Source organism: Zonotrichia albicollis, chromosome 17 (assembly GCF_047830755.1).
Source record: "Zonotrichia albicollis isolate bZonAlb1 chromosome 17, bZonAlb1.hap1, whole genome shotgun sequence".
Taxonomy (NCBI): domain Eukaryota; kingdom Metazoa; phylum Chordata; class Aves; order Passeriformes; family Passerellidae; genus Zonotrichia; species Zonotrichia albicollis.
In genome coordinates, this window is record NC_133835.1 from 8,417,247 (window position 1) to 8,435,374 (window position 18,128).

The 18,128-nt window shown below is 56.1% G+C and overlaps 1 protein-coding gene across 3 annotated transcripts in view; it reads left to right on the forward strand.

Annotated features, from left to right (window-relative positions):
- NOL4L (nucleolar protein 4 like) overlaps window positions 1-14,965 on the forward strand; it is a 62,218-nt gene extending 47,253 nt beyond the window's left edge. For all 3 annotated transcript variants that reach the window (XM_074553696.1, XM_074553697.1, XM_074553698.1), the window contains 6 exons: window positions 6,928-7,199; window positions 7,592-7,777; window positions 7,869-8,060; window positions 8,148-8,270; window positions 8,531-8,732; window positions 11,493-14,965. In XM_074553696.1, coding sequence (XP_074409797.1) covers window positions 6,928-7,199; window positions 7,592-7,777; window positions 7,869-8,060; window positions 8,148-8,270; window positions 8,531-8,732; window positions 11,493-11,692 — 1,175 coding nt within the window. In that variant the 3' untranslated portion in view covers window positions 11,693-14,965. The remainder of the gene's footprint in view (window positions 1-6,927; window positions 7,200-7,591; window positions 7,778-7,868; window positions 8,061-8,147; window positions 8,271-8,530; window positions 8,733-11,492) is intronic.
- Window positions 14,966-18,128: the final 3,163 nt, after the last annotated feature.

Consider the following 18,128-nt stretch of genomic DNA (forward strand, 5'->3'; position numbering starts at 1 on the left):
ATCACCAGCTCCCCTGAAGCACCAGTCTAGTAGAGCTTTCTGGGGAGGAGCAGCCTCTTTCCAAGTGCTGACCAAAAGCCAGGCTCCATCCCCAAGTGATGTCCAACTGCCCAGCTGCACTTCTGACAGCTGGCACCCAACTGTGGGGCAGTGGTGCCCACCTCACTGTGCCCTCACAGGGTCACTGCTGCAGCACTGGGTGTCACACAGCTCACAGCCAGCCTAGCCCTGCTCCAGGTGAATACAAACACCCTTTGTAAGTCACAGGGGAAGCCCAGCAGACCATGAGCAGTTGTCTGATGGTTGGCTAGTGCAGGAGATGACCTGTGGGCCTCAAGACACTTGCTTAGCCCAAGCTGCAAAATCCTTACTCTTTCCAGGGCTTCTTGTGCCAGGGTTGAATTTTGGCCCTCTAAAGCCTTAGCTCTAAACAAGACTAGCACCAGCAGCCAGGCGTTACTACTGGCTAAGCTGGACACAGCCTTATCTCATTTTCATTAGGGATATATTTCCTCTTTCTCCAGGGTGTCCCCATGCCATGCTGGCTCCACAGGAGTCAACAAAGGTGTACCTGCCTCGCCTGAGCGGTCTGGGCTCTGTCACCAGTCTGGCCTTCATTCCCTCTCCACTCCATTCCCTTCACGTCTTCCAGGGGCACATCTGATCCCCCTGGGCAAAGGCCCTGGCCTGTGATAAACACCCTCCTTTTGGTGTCCTTTCAAAGTTGTCCTTGTCCTTGCCTGCTGCCAGGCTGGGGAGTGCAGCAGGGATGCTGTGAGGCTGTGGTGGCTTTCCCAGCCTGGCACACTGAGCTCAGCTCCAGCTCTGTCATGGCTGCGGCAGGCACTGCCCAGTCAGTCCTGCTGGTACACGGAGCAGGGTTTTGGGGGTCTGTTCCTTAAAGTGGAGCAGAGAAGATAACCAGGATATGGACAGCCAGCACCACCTGTGCCCCTCCCTTCCTCCCCAAATTGAGTACCCCCAACCAGAGGGGTGAGTGGGGACAGTGGGGTGAGCCCCACAGTGCTAAAGGACAGTCCCTAAAGGATTGGGGGTGCACAGCAGGGTCTCTCTTCTAGTGGTAGGTCTGTGTTGGTGGCACCAGTTTGGCATGAATCCAGCCCAAACCCACCAAACTCGTTTGTTTGGCGTGGGGAGAGGCAGTGCCCAGGCAGCATGGGGCCACAGCATGTCCCCTCCCTGCAGCAGGATCCGGGTGGCTGCCAGCAGCAGTGGCACAAGGAGAGGCTTGGTCTGTGCCACCTCCTTCCTCAGTGTGAGCAAGGGCCAGCTCCTTGCTCAAGCATTCCTTGAGCTGCAAGGTGGCTGGAGGAGCAGCAGTGGGAGGGAAGGAGCAGTGTTTGGGAGGAGAAGGGAAGGCCGAGGGACAGAGAGCGTTTGTGACAAGGCTGCTCTGTGCGGCGGGAGCTGACGAGCTTTGGTGCTTGGGAAAACGTCCAGCGCAGGGCTAGCGCGGTGATGTCCCGGTGCCGGAGGGAGCTGCTCCCTCGGGCCGGGCAGTGGAGCCGGGGGGAGACGGCACCGGGGGGCACCTTTCATGGCAGGGGACAGGGAGGCGGCCGCACAGCGCTGCCTTGTCCGGCCCAGCTCTCCCTGCAGACAGGCATTGTGTCCAGCCCTGCCAGATGTCTGGCTCGTCAAGGGCTCTGGTCGAGGCAGGGACCCAGGGAGGGAGCGTGGAGGGTGGACACTTTGTCTGGGACATAACGAGGTTTGCCTTAGCGAAGGAAGACAGGAAATAGAGCGTCTTAACTGGAACCTGGCCAGCCCCAGTGCACTGCGGCCCTCAGCCACGTTGCTTTTTTTCTTTCTTATGCATCTTGGAGGCAAATGCTGGGCAGGACCTGGAGAAAATGGGCTCCGTGCTCTGACTGTGTGAGCAGTGCAGGGCCAGGGCCTCTCCTGCTACTCACCACCCAGTGCTGGGTGCAGGATCCCTGCAGTGGTGCTCCCTTGCCCCTACTGAGTGTGGCTCTAACACCCAGCACTGCCCCCCCCACAGGGCCCCCGTTCCCACTCGGTCTCTAATTTGTATTAAGTATCCCTTCCTCACAGGCTTTTCTCCTCCCCTTCTTCTCCCTTCTTGTCTCTTTTGTGAGTGAATAATTTATGGCACTTTTCATCTTCCTGGCTGTTGTTCCAGGCGGGCGGCGGTGGGATGCTCTATGCCCTCCTGACGGCCACTCCCAGGCAGGGTGTGCAGCTCCATCCTTTTCCGGTGCCACGGCAGGCTGGAAATGGGACAGACCCACCCACAAGCCACAGGAAGACTCAGATGTGGCAGAACCACTGCCATCACCATAGCAGGCAGGGCAATGGCTGGTGGATCCATGACAGCCCATGGGGCACCAAGGGTCACTGGTGGGACCTGGCATGGCTGTGACACCCACAACCGCCCAGGCAGGTGGGCAGCAGCCAAGGGAGGGCTGCCCCAAGGCTGGCCAGGGGTCCCATGGCAGCGGGATGTGGGCAGAGCCGGGTGGACCCTGGCCCAGTGCATGGTGCGGGGCTGCGGCGAGGTTTCCGTGGGCCGCTGGCTCTTACATAAGCTCATTGTTTCCTGAGTCAAAAGAGGTTTTGTCTCCGCTCTGGAGATGTGACAGGAGGAGGAACAATTTGCCCCATTCATCTTTAACTCTGCTCTAGAGAGTGGTGCGGTGGCCTGCGCCGGCAGAGACGTTAAACCCAACCACTTCCCCGCCATAAAATCTCCCGGGGAGCAGGTGTTGGAAATCGCCCCTTCCCCTCCTGATCTCCTCAAATCCAGCGCCACAGAAATCAAGGATAATCCAGCAGCCTCTTCAAAATGAAAACGCTGAGCCCTGATTAATTCATTTAATAAGTGACTGATCCCCTCCTCCCCCAGCACCGCGGCCCAAGAAGCCATTTTGCTTCTTACTCTCCTGGGCTGACACTGGGGAGATGCCGGGGCTGCAGCAGAGGCACCAGGCTGCTCCCCCACAGCCACCTCTCCAGCCTCACCACGTGTCTTGTCGTGCTCTCTGCAGAGGGGCCAAAGAGGGCGGCACTCCATGGACCTCAGGGCCAGCTGCCTCTGTTGGGCTCTCCAGCCTCACCTCTCCTGCACGGTGCCAGGGGCTGCTCCACCTCCGTGCAGCCCAAGGAGCCCCAGCTCGAGGGGATTAAGCAGGAGAACGAAATAGTCCCGTTTTCCAACCGAAAGATCAAACCGGTTAGAAGTGACATTGTTTTTGCAGTTCCATCTGCTTCAATTAGGGCACGGGGGTGGAGCAGGGGGGCTCCCAATTATCCTCATTAGAGGGGCTCCTCGTGCAGCCAGGCTCCAGCCGTGAGCAGGGAGCTCACCAGGCTCGTGCTGGTTGATAATGAATATATTCATGGCTGCGCAGCCTGGCCTTGCTCGCCTGCTGCTGCTGGAGCCCTGCTCCTGACATGTGCTTTGGGCACTGCTGGGAGATGAGGAAAACCTCTTCAAGCTCAGGAGCTTGGTGGGTTTTGCTGAAATGGAGTGTGGTCAACACAGCCCCACCACTGCTCAGAGTCCTGACACAGCTGCCAAAGCAAGGCAGGAGCCTAAATCTGGTCCCAGCACCCAGGGTGGGAATGCTCCTACTCCCTCTCCCCCAGGTCCCGCTCCCCAGCTCCTCTCAGGAATGGCTGTGGGCTGGAGATAACCCAGTGAAGCTGCCCAAGAGAGCAGCTTCATCCCCATCCCTGGCCCATCCACCCCAACAAGGAGACTGCAGCTCCCTCCTGAGCTCTGCATCTTCAAGCTGGCTGAGGCCATTCTCACTTGGACCCAAGGACTCACCAATTTGAATTTGTGGCCATTTCTCTGCTCACAATACTGAGATTAACCCACCACTTTGTGTGTGGAGCTTCTGGGAGAGCATAACATGTAAAAATACAGAAATAAGAAAATATCTGTAGCTCATGGGTTTAAAAATCTCGTTATTTGCATACATCCATCCTTGTATAAACTAAATTGTTCTTTTAGTAGGTGCTGGCTACTGATATTAGATTCCCATTTCATTTCCTTATCCCACCTGGCAGGTTCCTAGAGACATCTTCCTCTTTGTTTGCAATATCTTTTGCCTGTAGCAAACCCAGGGTTTGTAAATGCAGCAGCATCGGGTGGAAACCTGACATGCAGCTGCTGCTGTGTGTGTTTTGTGTGACACAAAAGAAAACCTGAGACGTGGAGGAATCAGGGCGGTCCAGGTGTCACCCCCAGGATCCTGTCTGGTGTCAGCAGGCAGTGCAGGACTGTCCCTGCCTGCAGGAATGGGGGGCCAGACTTGGGGGCTGTGAGGAGGCTGGAGGTGGATGGGCAAAGGGCAGAGTGGGATGCCCAGGGGGAGTGGGGGTAGTTAAGGCAGACTGGGCATGTCTGGGGTTGCTCATAGCATGCTGAGGATGCTTTCATCCCTGCAGGGGTGCCCACAGGAGGGTGAGGATGCCCAGGACAGGTTTGGGGATGCTCAGGGCACCTGCACATTCTTTTCCCAGGTGACCAGAGAGGCAAACGCCTCTCTTGGTGCCCTTGCCTGGCAGGGATTTTGTGCCATGATGGGCCCCCAGCCCTGTTGGTGCAGGCAGCCATGCCAGGGGAGCTGAGGGAGGAGGTCCCCACCATCATCCTGGCCACGGCGCCGATTGGCCCAGCGCTGTTGCTGTGGCTGTGCCCAGGCCGATGGCAGGGCCTGGCCTACAGCTCGTGCCTCCATGCTTGGGAATAATTCTCCTTAATCCTTCCGAGAGGCATCGCTGGATGAGACTGGAGCCTCCCTCTGGGAGCCCCATCTCCCCTGGCGCAGAGAGCAGTGCTGGGGGAGGGACAGCCGCCATCCTGGGCAGGGAGGCCTCTGTGCCCCCGGCCACCTGCCCGCTCCTGCTGGGGCCACAGCCAAGCCAGCATTGCTCCTGCACCCGTGCCAAGGGACACCAAAACCCTGGGGGATCAGCACCAGACCAGTGCCCTGGGCCAGGAGGGGTGTGGGGGCAGGAGGTGGCAGTGCCCCCAACATCCTGCCCCTCCAGATGCTGCAGGAACCTGTGGACATGGTCTGAGATGCAGCCCCACCATTGCAAACACTGTGACAGGAGACTGGAGCTGGTTTTGGAGAGCTGGCTTGGAGGGTGGCCCTGGATAAGTGCTGCCTGCTGAGCCCCTCTGGAGCCCCGCACTCCCTGGCACAGAGAGCTGGCACCAAGGGCTTTTGCCAGGGCCCAGCCCCGTGGTGGGGAGGGTGACGCCTGCCACCGGCCCGGAGCACTCGGCACACAAACACCACCCCGGGATTAGGTCAGCTCTGGTCATCGCTCAGACGAATAAGTGGATCAGCACAAGGGAAAGGAGGGGGAGGGAGCTCTGCTGAGCAGGGAGCTCCAGTAGGGCCCTTTTAATTTAGGGGCTCCTGGGGCCAGGAGCCGCCTTGGTGCAGGCGCGAGGCCGGGCAGGGAGCACTGCTGGGGTGACTGGGGACACGCGGCGGCAGCCTAGGCCGGCCCCACGGTCGGCTGGGATGCCCCAGTGTCCTCAAGTGTGTTTATTTTAAGGGATACAAAGTCCTGGGCCACCGCAGGGTCACCTCAGCACTCGCCCAGCCTGGCAGGAAAGTTTGCCGCAGGTGCTGGCAGGGGGAGGAGGAGGAGCAGGGTGGATGGCAGCAGCTGGGCACCATCCTGCCACCCTGCTCCCACACACCTTTGGACCTGGCACCCGTGTGCCAGGAGCCATCGGCCGGGGCTGCGGCCGCCCCAGAGCCCCGGCCCATTGTCCCAGGGTGGCCGGGCCGGGTGTGGGGACTGGGGACGGCCATCTGCTCCTCGCTGCCGACAGCTTCTTTGTTCACCGCCCGGCGCACGCTGGCGCAGGAAGCGGCTCCCACGTGCTTCGCCCTTTCGCAGAGGCACCTAATGAAATAAAGGATTTACTGCAGCGAGGGGGAGGGAAGGGAACAGGCTGAGCAGTTTGAAATGTCGTGCCTGGCCCCAGGGCTGGGCTCCCTGGCCAGGTGCAGGCAGGGTGGGTGCAGGCAGTGCTGGGCTCTCTGCCACTGCTGGGCTGTTCTTGGGGAGCTGCTGCGGTGGGAGCAGGCACAGGCAGGGGGATGGTGTCGGGGCCTGGGATGTGAACGCAGCCAAGATCTGTGCACTGGGTGTGTGTGGCACTGCCATTGCCAGGGCCCTGACCTGTTTGTGTGGTGGGGAAAAGGCCTTGCATGTGCTGTGGGGATGGCTCTAGGGCATGTAGAAACTGGAACAGGAGTGTAGGGTGTAGGTCACTTGGGCTTTGAATGAGACAGGAAGGACATCATGCAGCCCCTGTCCCCTCCCTGCAGCAGCATGCCAAGGAGGAGCCTTGCTGGGTGGTGCCAGCTGTGAGCAGAGCTCCTAATGCTGCTTCCAGGCACCATGGATTCAGGATTTTCCCACCCAAGTGAGCCTGTCCTTGCATGTGATCCCCATGGCCCAGCACTCTGCAGAACTGCATGTTCCTTAACCACCAGTGCTGGAACTTGTCACTTCCCATTGCACCCAGCCCCAAACTGGGCCAGGAGGATGGCAGGGGACCTGGCAGGGAGAGGCAATGCCCCTTTCTCCTCCCTGCAATGCAAACAGAAACTGAAAAGGACCAAATTCCAAAGTTCTTATTCAAGCCTAGGCACCATGGCAGAGGGCGGAGGCGTTGGGACTGTCACCTGCAGAGGGATGGGTGGCTCGGGCATGGGGCACGGCAGCACCTGGTGTGCTTTGAGGGATAAGGGAGTGACAATGACCTTCCAGGAATGGACACCAGCACCTGCTGCATCCCAGGGCCCAAAGTGCAGCAGTGCCAGCCTGGCTCCCAGTGGCAACTCAGCCACCAAGTGAGCCCAGGACGTAGGGTGCCAAGGGGGTGACACACATTGTTCCTTGCAGATGACTCCTCGTCAGAGAGCTGCAGTGGGAATGGCTCCTCCACCCTGAACCCCTCCACCTCCAGCAGCACGCAGGGCGACAGCGCCTTCCCCGAAATGAACGGCAATGGCACCGCAGCCCCCATGGACTTCACTGCCTCTGCTGAGGACCAGCCCATCAACCTCTGTGACAAGCTCACCCCTGCCCACATCACCCCCTCCTACCAGTCTGACAGCTGCAGTGCCGACGGGCTGCGCAGCAGGGTCAAGTACGGGGTGAAGACCACAGCAGAGGTACGGCCTGGGATGCTCTGGGAGAGACAGGGACAGCCCCACAGCCCAGCTGCCCCAGGGCTGGGCACTGCAGTGGGCTCCCCTCACCCCTGACCAGCTGTGCCACAGCCACCGTGTGACAAAGAGCCCATTCATGCTGGGTCAGGCAGTGTTTGCCACAGGATCAGGCAGAGCCATGGCCCCACCAGCCAGAGCTGTAATGGAGCCACCAAGTTATCACAGGCTTGCTGAGGCCATCATGCTCCCCCCTACCCAAAGCAGGCAGAGGTGGCACACCTGGCCATGGGCTCATCTCCCTGGGTTGCAGGGGAGGGGTCAGACATAGCGAGACAGGGAGAAAGAGCAGGTGCATGAGGTGAGAGCTGCTGGTGGTAACCCCTGTCTCCTCTCAGTCCCCACCGTACAGCTCTGGCAGCTATGACTCCATCAAGACAGAGGTGAGCGGCTGCCCCGAGGACCTGACTGTCGGCAGGGCCCCCACAGCTGATGAAGATGACGATGACCATGACGACCATGAAGACAATGATAAGATCAATGACTCAGAGGGGATGGACCCTGAGAGGCTAAAGGCCTTCAATGTAAGGAGAGCTCCACAGGGAGGGTGAGCCCGCCTGCCTTCCGTCTCAGGGTTCCCAGCATTCCCACCATTCGTCTCTTCTCTATTTGCAGATGTTCGTGCGCCTTTTTGTGGATGAGAACCTGGACAGGATGGTTCCCATCTCCAAGCAGCCCAAGGAGAAGATCCAGGCCATCATCGAGTCCTGCAGCCGGCAGTTCCCCGAGTTCCAGGAGCGGGCGCGCAAGCGCATCCGCACCTACCTCAAGTCCTGCCGCCGCATGAAGAAGAACGGGATGGAGATGGTGAGTGGCCACCCCAGTGCCCTGCCCTCAGTCCCAGTGCCCAGGGCAGCACATCCCTGAGCAGCCCCTCTGCTTGTGTCCCTGCAGACCAGGCCCACGCCGCCCCACCTGACCTCAGCCATGGCAGAGAACATCCTGGCCGCCGCCTGTGAGAGCGAAACGCGGAAAGCAGCCAAGAGGATGCGGCTGGAGATCTACCAGACCTCGCAGGTACAGTGCTGGCAGCCGGGGGTAGGCAGGGAGCAGAGCTGGCAGTGTCCTATGGTGGGGTCAGAAGTCCTTGTGAAAGTCTGAGGGGCTGCAGAGCAGAGGCCTGTGGTGTGTCCTGAGGCCAGTGGGGATGGGAATGCTGGTTTGGATTGGGCACACAGCAGCTGCAGGACACCAGGCATCCCTGCACTGTCCATCCTGCTGGCCACAGAGGACAGCCAGGCTCCTCGCTGGAGCAGGTCTCTGTTTCCCCTGTGCAGGATGAACCGATCGCCCTAGACAAGCAGCACTCCAGAGACTCCACAGCCATCACCCACTCCTCCTACTCACTGCCAGCTTCATCTTACTCCCAAGACCCAGTCTACATCAATGGAAGCCTGAACTACAGCTACCGTGGCTACGGGTCCCTGGGGGGCAGCCTTCAGCCCCCCGCATCCCTCCAGACGGGCAACCACAGTAATGGTGAGTGGCCGTGCCAGGGGCACGGGGGGCCCACCCTGGCATCACCCCAGTGCACCAGGGGCTCCTGGCATCCCCACTGTGGGGTTGAGCTGGTTGCTGGAGGAGAGGCAAGGGCTGCTCCCAGACAGCTCCCAGTCCTGGCAGCACCTCTCCCACCCCTGCACAGAGCTGCTCCAAAATCCCCTCTTGTCCCTTCTGTCTGGTGGCTCTGCTCACATCATCAGCGGGTGGTTAATTGTTGAACTTGGAAGGACGGTTTGGGTCGCACTGGTGGAGAGAAGGAGTGTCACTTAAAAAAAAAAGGAGAATTCATACCAGATTCTCTGTTAATTATTAACAGGGGCGGGTGCCTATCGCTGCCCTGATCTCCTGCTGGTATGAGCAGTTCTGCTCTTGGGGATGGGGACAGGGTGGGGGGCACAGCCACAGCTCAGGAGGGCTCTAAGGGGCTGGGACTGCCTGGGGGCAGCTGAGAAAACAGGGCTGATGCTGCAGGGCAGGAAGGTGGAAGGGGAGTGTAGGCAGAGCTTGAGATTAGGAACAAGTGAACAGAGCAGAGTGGGCTGGAGCGGGGCACACAGGAAGGCTCTGAGGTACCTGGTGACTCGCCCACACCTGGAGCAAGAGGTGTGGGATGAGGCCAAGTGCTCCCTCTGGCTCTGTCCTGCAGCAGTGCTGGCAGGAGAGGCTGGATTCCTTGCCAGTCCTTGCCCAGTCCTCCTGCAATCCCTGGGTTGCCATTGCCTGTCCTGGTACACTCTGGGCTCCAGCCCCAGCCCACCCCGACGGGAGCCAGGATTTGGAAGGATGTGATTTCCGGAGGCCTGAGAGATGCCTGTCTGGGATTAACTCTTATCATCCCTTCCTAATGCTTCTTAACCCTGAATAAAGATCCTGTCCCGCCTCCAGCTGCTGAGACCTAATCCTCACAGCAATGGTTCCTCCCCAGAGCAGCACAGCCGCCTGGTCCCCACTGCCAGGCACCCTCCTTGGGCTCCTCCATGTGAGACAGCGAACGTGCAGGAAGGTCCCTGAGCAGCCCCAGGAGGAGCAAACAGCCCCTGGGTGTAGCACCCAGCAGCACCTCTCCTTCTTTCTTTCTAGGAGATTTTTAAACCTCTAATTTGCAGTTGTGTTTTTCCCAAGCTCTTGCCCAGTCCTTGAGAGGGAAGAGCGCTCTGCAAGGAGCTGCATCTTGTCCTCCCTCTGAGCAGAGGCCCCGCAGGGCTTTGCTGCCCAGAAGTGTCTTCACCCTCCATCCCCCACCTCAGGCAATTCTTGCTGAAGCCCACATCCCTGCTCCCAGCTCCTTCCCCCTTGGTGAGCTGGGAAACAAGCTCAGGCTCAGTTTACTGCTGCCTTTTCTGCCCAGTGAAATTGCTTTCGCATGAGAGCCTCCTCCTTCTCCTCCTCCTCCCCCACTTTGAAGCTCTGGCTCTCTTGGCATGGAACACTTGTGCTGGTGCTGCTCCTCCCGCAGCTCCAGCATTGCTTTCCTTGAATGCTTTCCATTCTGCCTGGGGCAATGAGCTTCCCTCCCTGCCACCATCACCAGTGCCACCCCCCTGCACTCGGGGCAGCTGAATTCTCCCATCCTGGTTTGCCAACAGCCACAACACACAGTCCTTGCTCCGTGTCCCTGGTGTCCCATGGCTGTCAGGCCACCCAGCAGGGGCTCAGCCGTCCCAAAACCTTTCTCCAGCGTCACCAACTGCTCCATCAGCCTGCAGCACTTCAGCTCACAGCCCAGGGATCAGATCAGTGTCTCCTTCCCTTCAGGCTGCAGCCTCAGCAGCCTCCTCTCCCTGATTATCACATCTCTAGTACATCTCTTGGCACTTCTCATTTCCAGTTGATTTTGGGTCTTTTGCTCTTTGTTTTCCTTCTCTTACTTAGTCCAATATGAAGCTAAGTCCACTTTTTCCCCTGCCTTTCTTTCTGGAGTTACTCATCAAGATAAACCAGGGAAGCACAGCCCATGTGGGATGTTACTGCCCATATGCAGAGGGAAAACCAGAACCTTGAAGGTGATTTTGATGGTGCAGGTGCCAACATGAGCTGGCTTACCTCCCAGCAGACCCTCTCTTCACAGAACTGTGAGCCAGGCTGCAGGACGGGATTTTTGTCATATTGGCTCTGAGGCCTCTTTATAGAATTGCAGAATTGTTTGGTTTGGAAGAAGCCTTGTAGTTGACTTCACTCCAACCCCCTGCCACAGGCAGGGACACTTTCCGCTAGAGCAGATTGCTCCAAGCCGTGTCCAACCTTGCCTTGAACATTCCAAGGATGGGGCAGCCACAGCTTATCTGGGCAACCTGTGCCAGAAACTCACCAGTTTCACAGAGAATTTCTTCCCGGTATCCCATATAAGCCTTCCCTCTGTGAGGTTGAAACCATTGCCCCTTGTTCTGTCATTCCATGCCCTTGTCTAAAGTCCCTCTCCAGCTCTGTTGGAGCCCCTTTAGGTACTGAAAGGAGCTCTGAGGTCTCTGCAGAGGCTGAACAATCCCAATTCCCTCAGCCTGTCCCTCTAGCAGAGATGCTCCAACCTTTGCAGCATTTCTGTGGGCTCCTCTGGACCTGTGTTCCTGTTGCAGAGGCAGTGAGTGGCTGCTCTGGTGTCTGAGAGGTAACAGGAGCTCCTCACATTATCCAGGCGCTGTGGGAACCTTCCAAGTGCTGCAGAGGTCTGGAATCTCAGCAGGATGAGCATGGGGAATGTTGCTGTGCCTGAGCCTCCCTCCCCCTTCTCCTTGGCAGGTCCGACGGATCTCAGCATGAAAAGCGGGGCCTCCAGCACAGCCCCGTCCAACAGCACCAGCCGGGGCATGCAGGCGGCGCAGCTCAGCCCCACGGAGATCAGCGCCGTGCGGCAGCTCATCGCCGGCTACCGGGAGTCGGCGGCGTTCCTGCTCCGCTCTGCAGACGAACTGGAAAACCTCATTTTACAGCAGAACTGACTCCCCGTGCCCGCATCGCTCCTCCGTCGACGAGACAATTTGTACCTGCTAGAGAGAGGCTCCCGGCGGTGTCCTGCTCAGGACCAGCATCGTCCTCCCGCCACGCAGTGGGCACACGTAGTTTTAGAAGGTGGGATCCTAAAGACCTGTTTTCTTTTACACTCCAAGCACCTGGGACTTCAGGCACAAGGACACTTTTTGGAACCGTACCAACAGCTGTGCCTCCGGCTGACCAGAAGCCAACCCTGCAGCTTGGAAGGATGTGGGACTTTGAAGGGCAGAAGGGAGCCTGGGGAGGTTTGGGGCTGCAGATGTATTTAGAATAACCTTTGTGGACCCAAATGTTAGATTCCCATCCCTGGATAATTTCCAAGTCTTAGGTGAGCTGAATCACATATTTATTGAGAAATGGACCCTCCTCTCCCCTTAGTAATTTATTTTTCTGAAAATGGATTCTTTTGAGTTTGTACAGATTGCCAGTTTTTTGTCTGTCTGATCAGAAGGAATTTATTCCTGTGAAATAACACATTCCATATCACTACACTACTAATTTCCAGGCAGCTCTGCCTGTTTCTCTGGTGAACCCTTGTCCCACAGGGAACAAGTTTGCCATCCAGCCCTTGACATCGAGGCTGCTCAGCCTCCAGTGAGCGTAGGTGGGAGCTGAACAGCAGCGCAAGCGTCCTGCTTAGGCCTTTGTTCTAAGAGGTCCCGTAGCAGCAGTGGGGTCTGAACCTCCCGCAGAGACTCGGCAAGCTCAGCAGACCTCCGGCTGGAAGGACATCTCACACTCATTAAAGTCATTGCAGATACGAGAAGGAAGGAAGAAAGGAAGGAGATACCTGAGAAACACTGTCTTGCGGTCACCATCCGTACTCTACCTCACACTCCATTGTGGGCTTTTTCCAGGACTGGCAGCGCCGGTCCTGGGGGTCAGCGGGTGCTGCAGACATGGGGATCGTGCCGAGGAGGCTGGAACCTCCGGCTGGGTCCTGCTGCGCCCGGCCGTGCTCCGCTCGGTCTGCAGCCAGCCCCGGGGGCGCGGGGGCCGAACCGCCCGGTGCCGCGGGGTGTGAGGCTGGGCAGCCTCAAGGCTCAGCCCCGAGCTCGGCTGGAGTGGTGACCGCCCGCGTCTGGGCAGCATTGAGCAGCAGAACTGACAAAGTCCTCTCCGGGGCCCAGGATCCTTCCCCCTCCCTGCTCACAGTCCTGGAACAAGCCCACAGTTCCCAAAGTGTGGAAGAACCGTAGTCCAATGACCATTCTGCCCTGTTTCCACCCCCCCACGACGATGCACTTCGTTTTGCTCAGTGCAATACCTACTGCCAGTGCTGCTAACCCAGGGACCTCGCTCCGGCCAGGGGTGCTGAGCCCGGCCCAGCCTTGCAACGTGCTCTGGAGCTGTGCAGAGACCAGCGAGGGTCCCGCTGCTCCCTGTCCCCCGCAGCCCCCCCAACCTGGCTGAAGTCCACACCATGAGATAGAAATCTGATAAGTGTAAAGCTGTTTTGTAGGTAGGAACTTTCTTGGTTTGGAGCCAGTTTTTATCTTATTTTTTGGCCACTCAGAGCCAGCGGCCGGGGGCTGCAGCTCCAGGGGCCAACGCTGCTGGCACAGGCTTGAGCAGCCGCTGGTCCGGCCAGGAGTGGGCCCGGGCAGTTCCCCTGTACCCTCTGTACCCCATGATGCTCCACACACTGGAAGAAAAGCAAAACCTTACCCTGCTTTTAGTCTCAGAACAGAAAAAGCTTCTGGCTCCTGAGGCCAGGTGTGCCTGGCCCCACAGCAGAAGGGATCAACCATTGCATTGACTGTTTTCCCCAAACCTTAAACTTTCCGTAGCATTTGGAGAAAAGGGACCCAGCCCCTCACAGCTGAGGGGTCAGTGCAGAGACGAGGTGATGGTGGCTCTTAGACCTGACCCGATGCTGGAACCTGGAGCATCGTGGCCACCCCCATCCCCTCCTGCCGAGCGTGGGGAGGGGGCCCCGGGCACGCCAGCCCCCAGCCAGGGCTCAGACTCAACGCTTTCCCCAGCACTTCAGAAGCCTGCTTGGTTTGTCCACTGCATCCTCCCATACTTGGAATTTATGTAAATATTTATTTTTGTGTGAATACCATGAAGTAACAAACCTTTGACAAAATCTGTAACTGCAGCCATTTGTGAAAGTCTTACCGTTCAGGCAGGAGAGGCAGAGACAATCGCTGTCCCGGGATTCTCCCTCTCCATGGTCCCCCAGCCACGCCGGTGCCTCCCTCCTCGGCAGAGGCAGAGGAACCTTTAGCCATAAGTTTGCCATCAGTTTGTACTGAAACAGAGGTAACCCGGGAGCACATGGACAGACCACCAACAGCCACAGTTGGGTTAAGTTTTATTTATCCAAGTCATTCCTGATCACCTCTGAACCTGTCTCGGCACATGTGGAAGTTCAGGAGCTCTCACTCGTGGTCAAACTGCTGTAGAGGACACCGAGGCCGCGTCGTGAGGAGGGTGCCCAACACCACCCTGTCCCAGCACCTGATTCATACCTGCAGCTGAATGGTACAGACTCAGATTCCCAAAGCCCTGGTGACAGCCACATCTGGGACAAGTTTTAAAACAAACGGGATTGACTCCGAATTTCTGTCAGGGATCTTTTTATTTTTCTTTCCCCTTCTTTTTTTTTTCTCTTCTTTTTTTTTTTTTAATTTTTTTTTTGGTGAGCCACAGCGTTCTGGTTCCTTTGGCATGAGCTCCACAGACATCTCCATGCTCTGCAGCTGCTCCGTGCTCCACCGTGGCTCTCCCTGTGCTCCAGGACTGTTCACAGCCACATTCCTGCGCTCTCACTGGGCAGGACGGGGTCAGGAATTGCTAGTCCAGGTTCTCAACAAGAAGGAACAAGCAGGAGCAGAATACACCGGCTTTCCAGATATCTGAGAGGTGGAAGGAGAATGCTGGGTTAGCAAATGGTCTGGATGGTCTTGGGTTTGGTTAAGAAAAGCTGATCACTGGTCGAAAAAAAGAGATTTTTTTTTTTTAAATTTTATTTTATTTCAACACACCCACCCTGCCCTGGATGTGCGGTTCCCATGACGCTGTTTCTCCATGGGAGAGCATTCCCGGGGTTGTGAGCAGATGTAACTTGTACCTCCCCGATCCCAAGGGCCACTTCCCTGCCGGAGCGGCCGTCGGATTTAGTACCAGTTCATGAAAAAAAAAAAAAAATGCTGCTTTGAACTCAGAGGGTTAATATACTTTTGATTTGTAATTTTTTGTAAAACTTTTTACAAGGTAGCATAGTATTTCACCAGACACCAACTACAATCCGTCCATGGTCTGATTTTTATATAATTTAGTGGTGCTTTAGAAACTTTTGTTTGGTTGTTTCGGAGCTGCACAGCTCAGTTCTTCGCCTGTATCTACCTAAGACCAATGTGAACCTTTGTATTTTTGCTCCTAATTTTGGACTCAGTGAAAGTGTACTGTTTACATGTACAGAACTCCCGACCCCATGTGTTCTGCCAGACCTGCTGTTGAAGAGGAAGCTGCCCCTCACCCAGTTCGTCTGCTTAACCCAGCCACAGCCTCACCCACCCACGCCACGCGCCCGCCCCAGGGACACCCCACCAAACCCACACGCCCTTTAAGCAATTTTGGGTTTTGCACAAGCTGCTGTATTTTAATTTCCCCCCAGTAGTTTTATGGATTGGCTGCAATTCCAATCGGGAGCTGATCCGGGGCTCTGAAGCACCAGATCTGGGCAGTGCTGCTGCCTCCCCATCCTCCTCCTCAGCACACAGTGCTGCCCGTAGGGTCCAGCTGATGTAGGGGAGCAGGGGGAAACACTCCTGAGCAGAACTGGGAATACTTTAGGGAAGGGGTGAGCTCGCCCAAGCCACTGCTGGCTTGGGGTGGAGGTGGGAGCGCGGTCCCACGGGAGGCTCCCAGCGAGGCAGAAGAGGCTCTTTGGGAAGCTGCTGCTTCCCCGAGGGCTCAGACAGAAAGCGTATGGCACTTAATCCAGCTTCTAAGGTGACACTTTATTGCTTAATCAATTGATTCCTTTGGAAATGATATTTTTGCAGATAGGCACCTATGCAACTTCATGTGGCTCTTAAGCAGATGAGCACTTCCTCCTCAACGAGCTTGATAAGAGTTATTTGTGTTATATACTGTGGATTTTTCCAGTAAATGTGGCTTAATATTTTAATTCTTAGAATGTGTGTCTATTATATATGTGATGCAACTTAATTCTGTTCTGTTTGTGGAATGATTAGCACAGGCCAACTCCCTGTCCCCTCACTTAACAAAGACCAATGAGCTGTTAATCGAGCTGTTATCTCCATGGTATTACTTGCTAAATGCACTGATTTCATAAGTATGTGGAATCCTTTTTTTTTTTTTTCTTTTGAATCTGTATATCATATATAAGACTGAATCTACTTAATAAACACTGTATAACAAAAAGGGCTTTCTCCTCCACTGTCCTGGGTGCTGCTGGCCCCAGCGCTGCCCCTCGCCCCAGGCCCTGTGCGAGAGGTTGGTGCCATCAGTCACCAGAGCGGGATCTAAATTTAGGTGTTAAAAGGAAGAGAAAAAAACCAAACCAAACCATTTCTCATTCCTGTTGACATAAGCTGTGCTTTCCATTCCGTAACAGACAGCGTGGGTACCAGAGAGAGCAGTGGCAGCACTCGCAAAGGGGACAAGGCACCAGTTTTATGCTTAACTTATATTTTGACAAAATTAATTTTGTGAAGTGTCTGGTTTTGTGAGAAAAAAAAGAAAAAAAGAAAAAAAAAGTTTTCATTGAAGTTTGTGCAAAGTTCTCCCTCATGGAAAATACTGATTTTTCGTTATCAGCTTTATTCACTAAGTATAATAAACCTTTGCATCCATAAATGTTCCTCTTCAAGCGCTGTATAGATACCATCTCGTGGCTTGACCATCAGGAGACCCAGAGGGTCCAAGGGGTTTGCAGCTTCCATGGAAATGCAGCTGCCCAGGGGTGTGGGGATGCTGGCTGGGCAGAGGGGTGGGCTGCCCCTTCCTGGGATTTGCTATGGAGCGAGGCCAGGAGGACCCACCTGGTGTTTGTGCTTGTAAAGGATCACCTGGGACAGCACATCCCGAACGGAGCACCCACAGAGTGCATTAATGTCTGACAGCAGGGCACCAGAGGCCCTGTGTCCCTCACCCATCGGGTCTGTGACTGAGCCTCTGGCTGAGCTCTGCTTCCAGCTTTCCAAGGGAGCAGGGCAGAGGGCTGGGCACAGGGATAGGCAGTGCCAGGCCACACCAGCTGCAAACCAGTTGGCATCACCTGCTGAGGGCTCCACAGCCCCCTGGCCAAACTGATTCAGCATGTCCCCACCAAGCACGGCAGAGCCAGAGCCAAACAGCAGCCGGGCTGAGAGAGGAAAATCTGTTACTTGGCACACAAATATCACAGAGAGAGAAAAAAGGAAAAAAATGTATTGCTCTGTGAAATTCTGACGTTAATGGGTTTTACTCTTGAAACCCCCAAGCTCCCCTATTCCAGAGGTAGCTAATCCTGCTGCCATCACCCCCCTTCCCAGTAAAACAGGGAAGGATTAAATACTGACTTTCAAACTTGGCTAAGTTGGTTTAGCCAAGCTTGGCTAAGTAACAACTCTACTTATTTTCTGCATTCTCTGTATTTAGCTTATTTAAATTATCCAGGTATTCTGTGTGCAGACAGCCTGCCAGAGTCAGAACATCAATGAACCACCAAAAACCACAGAAACATTTTTTCACCCATCTGCTGCTCCAGCCCCAGCTCATGTGCGAGGCCATGGCTGCAGTTCTGCAATGGCTGTGGAATGCCAGGGAGTCAGGGATTGTGTCACCACAGGATCTCGGCACTCCCACAGCCCCAGGCAAGAGATCCCTGCTCACCCTGCAGAACCCAGACACACATCATCATAATTCATGTTATTTCCTTACTGCCCAAAAAAGAGAAAGGACTTGGCCATAAAGTGAGTTTCCAAGTAGTTTCAATAAACTGTAATTGGTATCACATTTATGCTCTTAAGAAACATTTTTAGATCCATTTATCCAACAGTGATGGCAGTACCAGCAGGACCTGCCCTGACACGGGGAAAAGCCCACAGGCATCACCCCAGCAGGGCAGGGAGCCCCTGAGACTGTGGGGGCCCTGCAGTGTCCCACAGCCCCACGTGGCTGTCAGAGCCCCCAGGGTGTCCATTCCCCAAGAGCTACACAGCATCTCTGCAGGAGCTGCACCATCTTCAGAGCTCTCTAAGTGCATAAAACCAGATTTAACAAAGCCAAGCAGCAACATAGCCCCTCCCCTCCGTGACTTGAGCAGAGCTCTGGAACAGCTGCACTCAAAAGAGGGGGAAAGGAAAAGCCACATTGCCTTAGAATGGAGGAGGACTTCAGAAAAAGGACTGGAACCACACAAGCAGA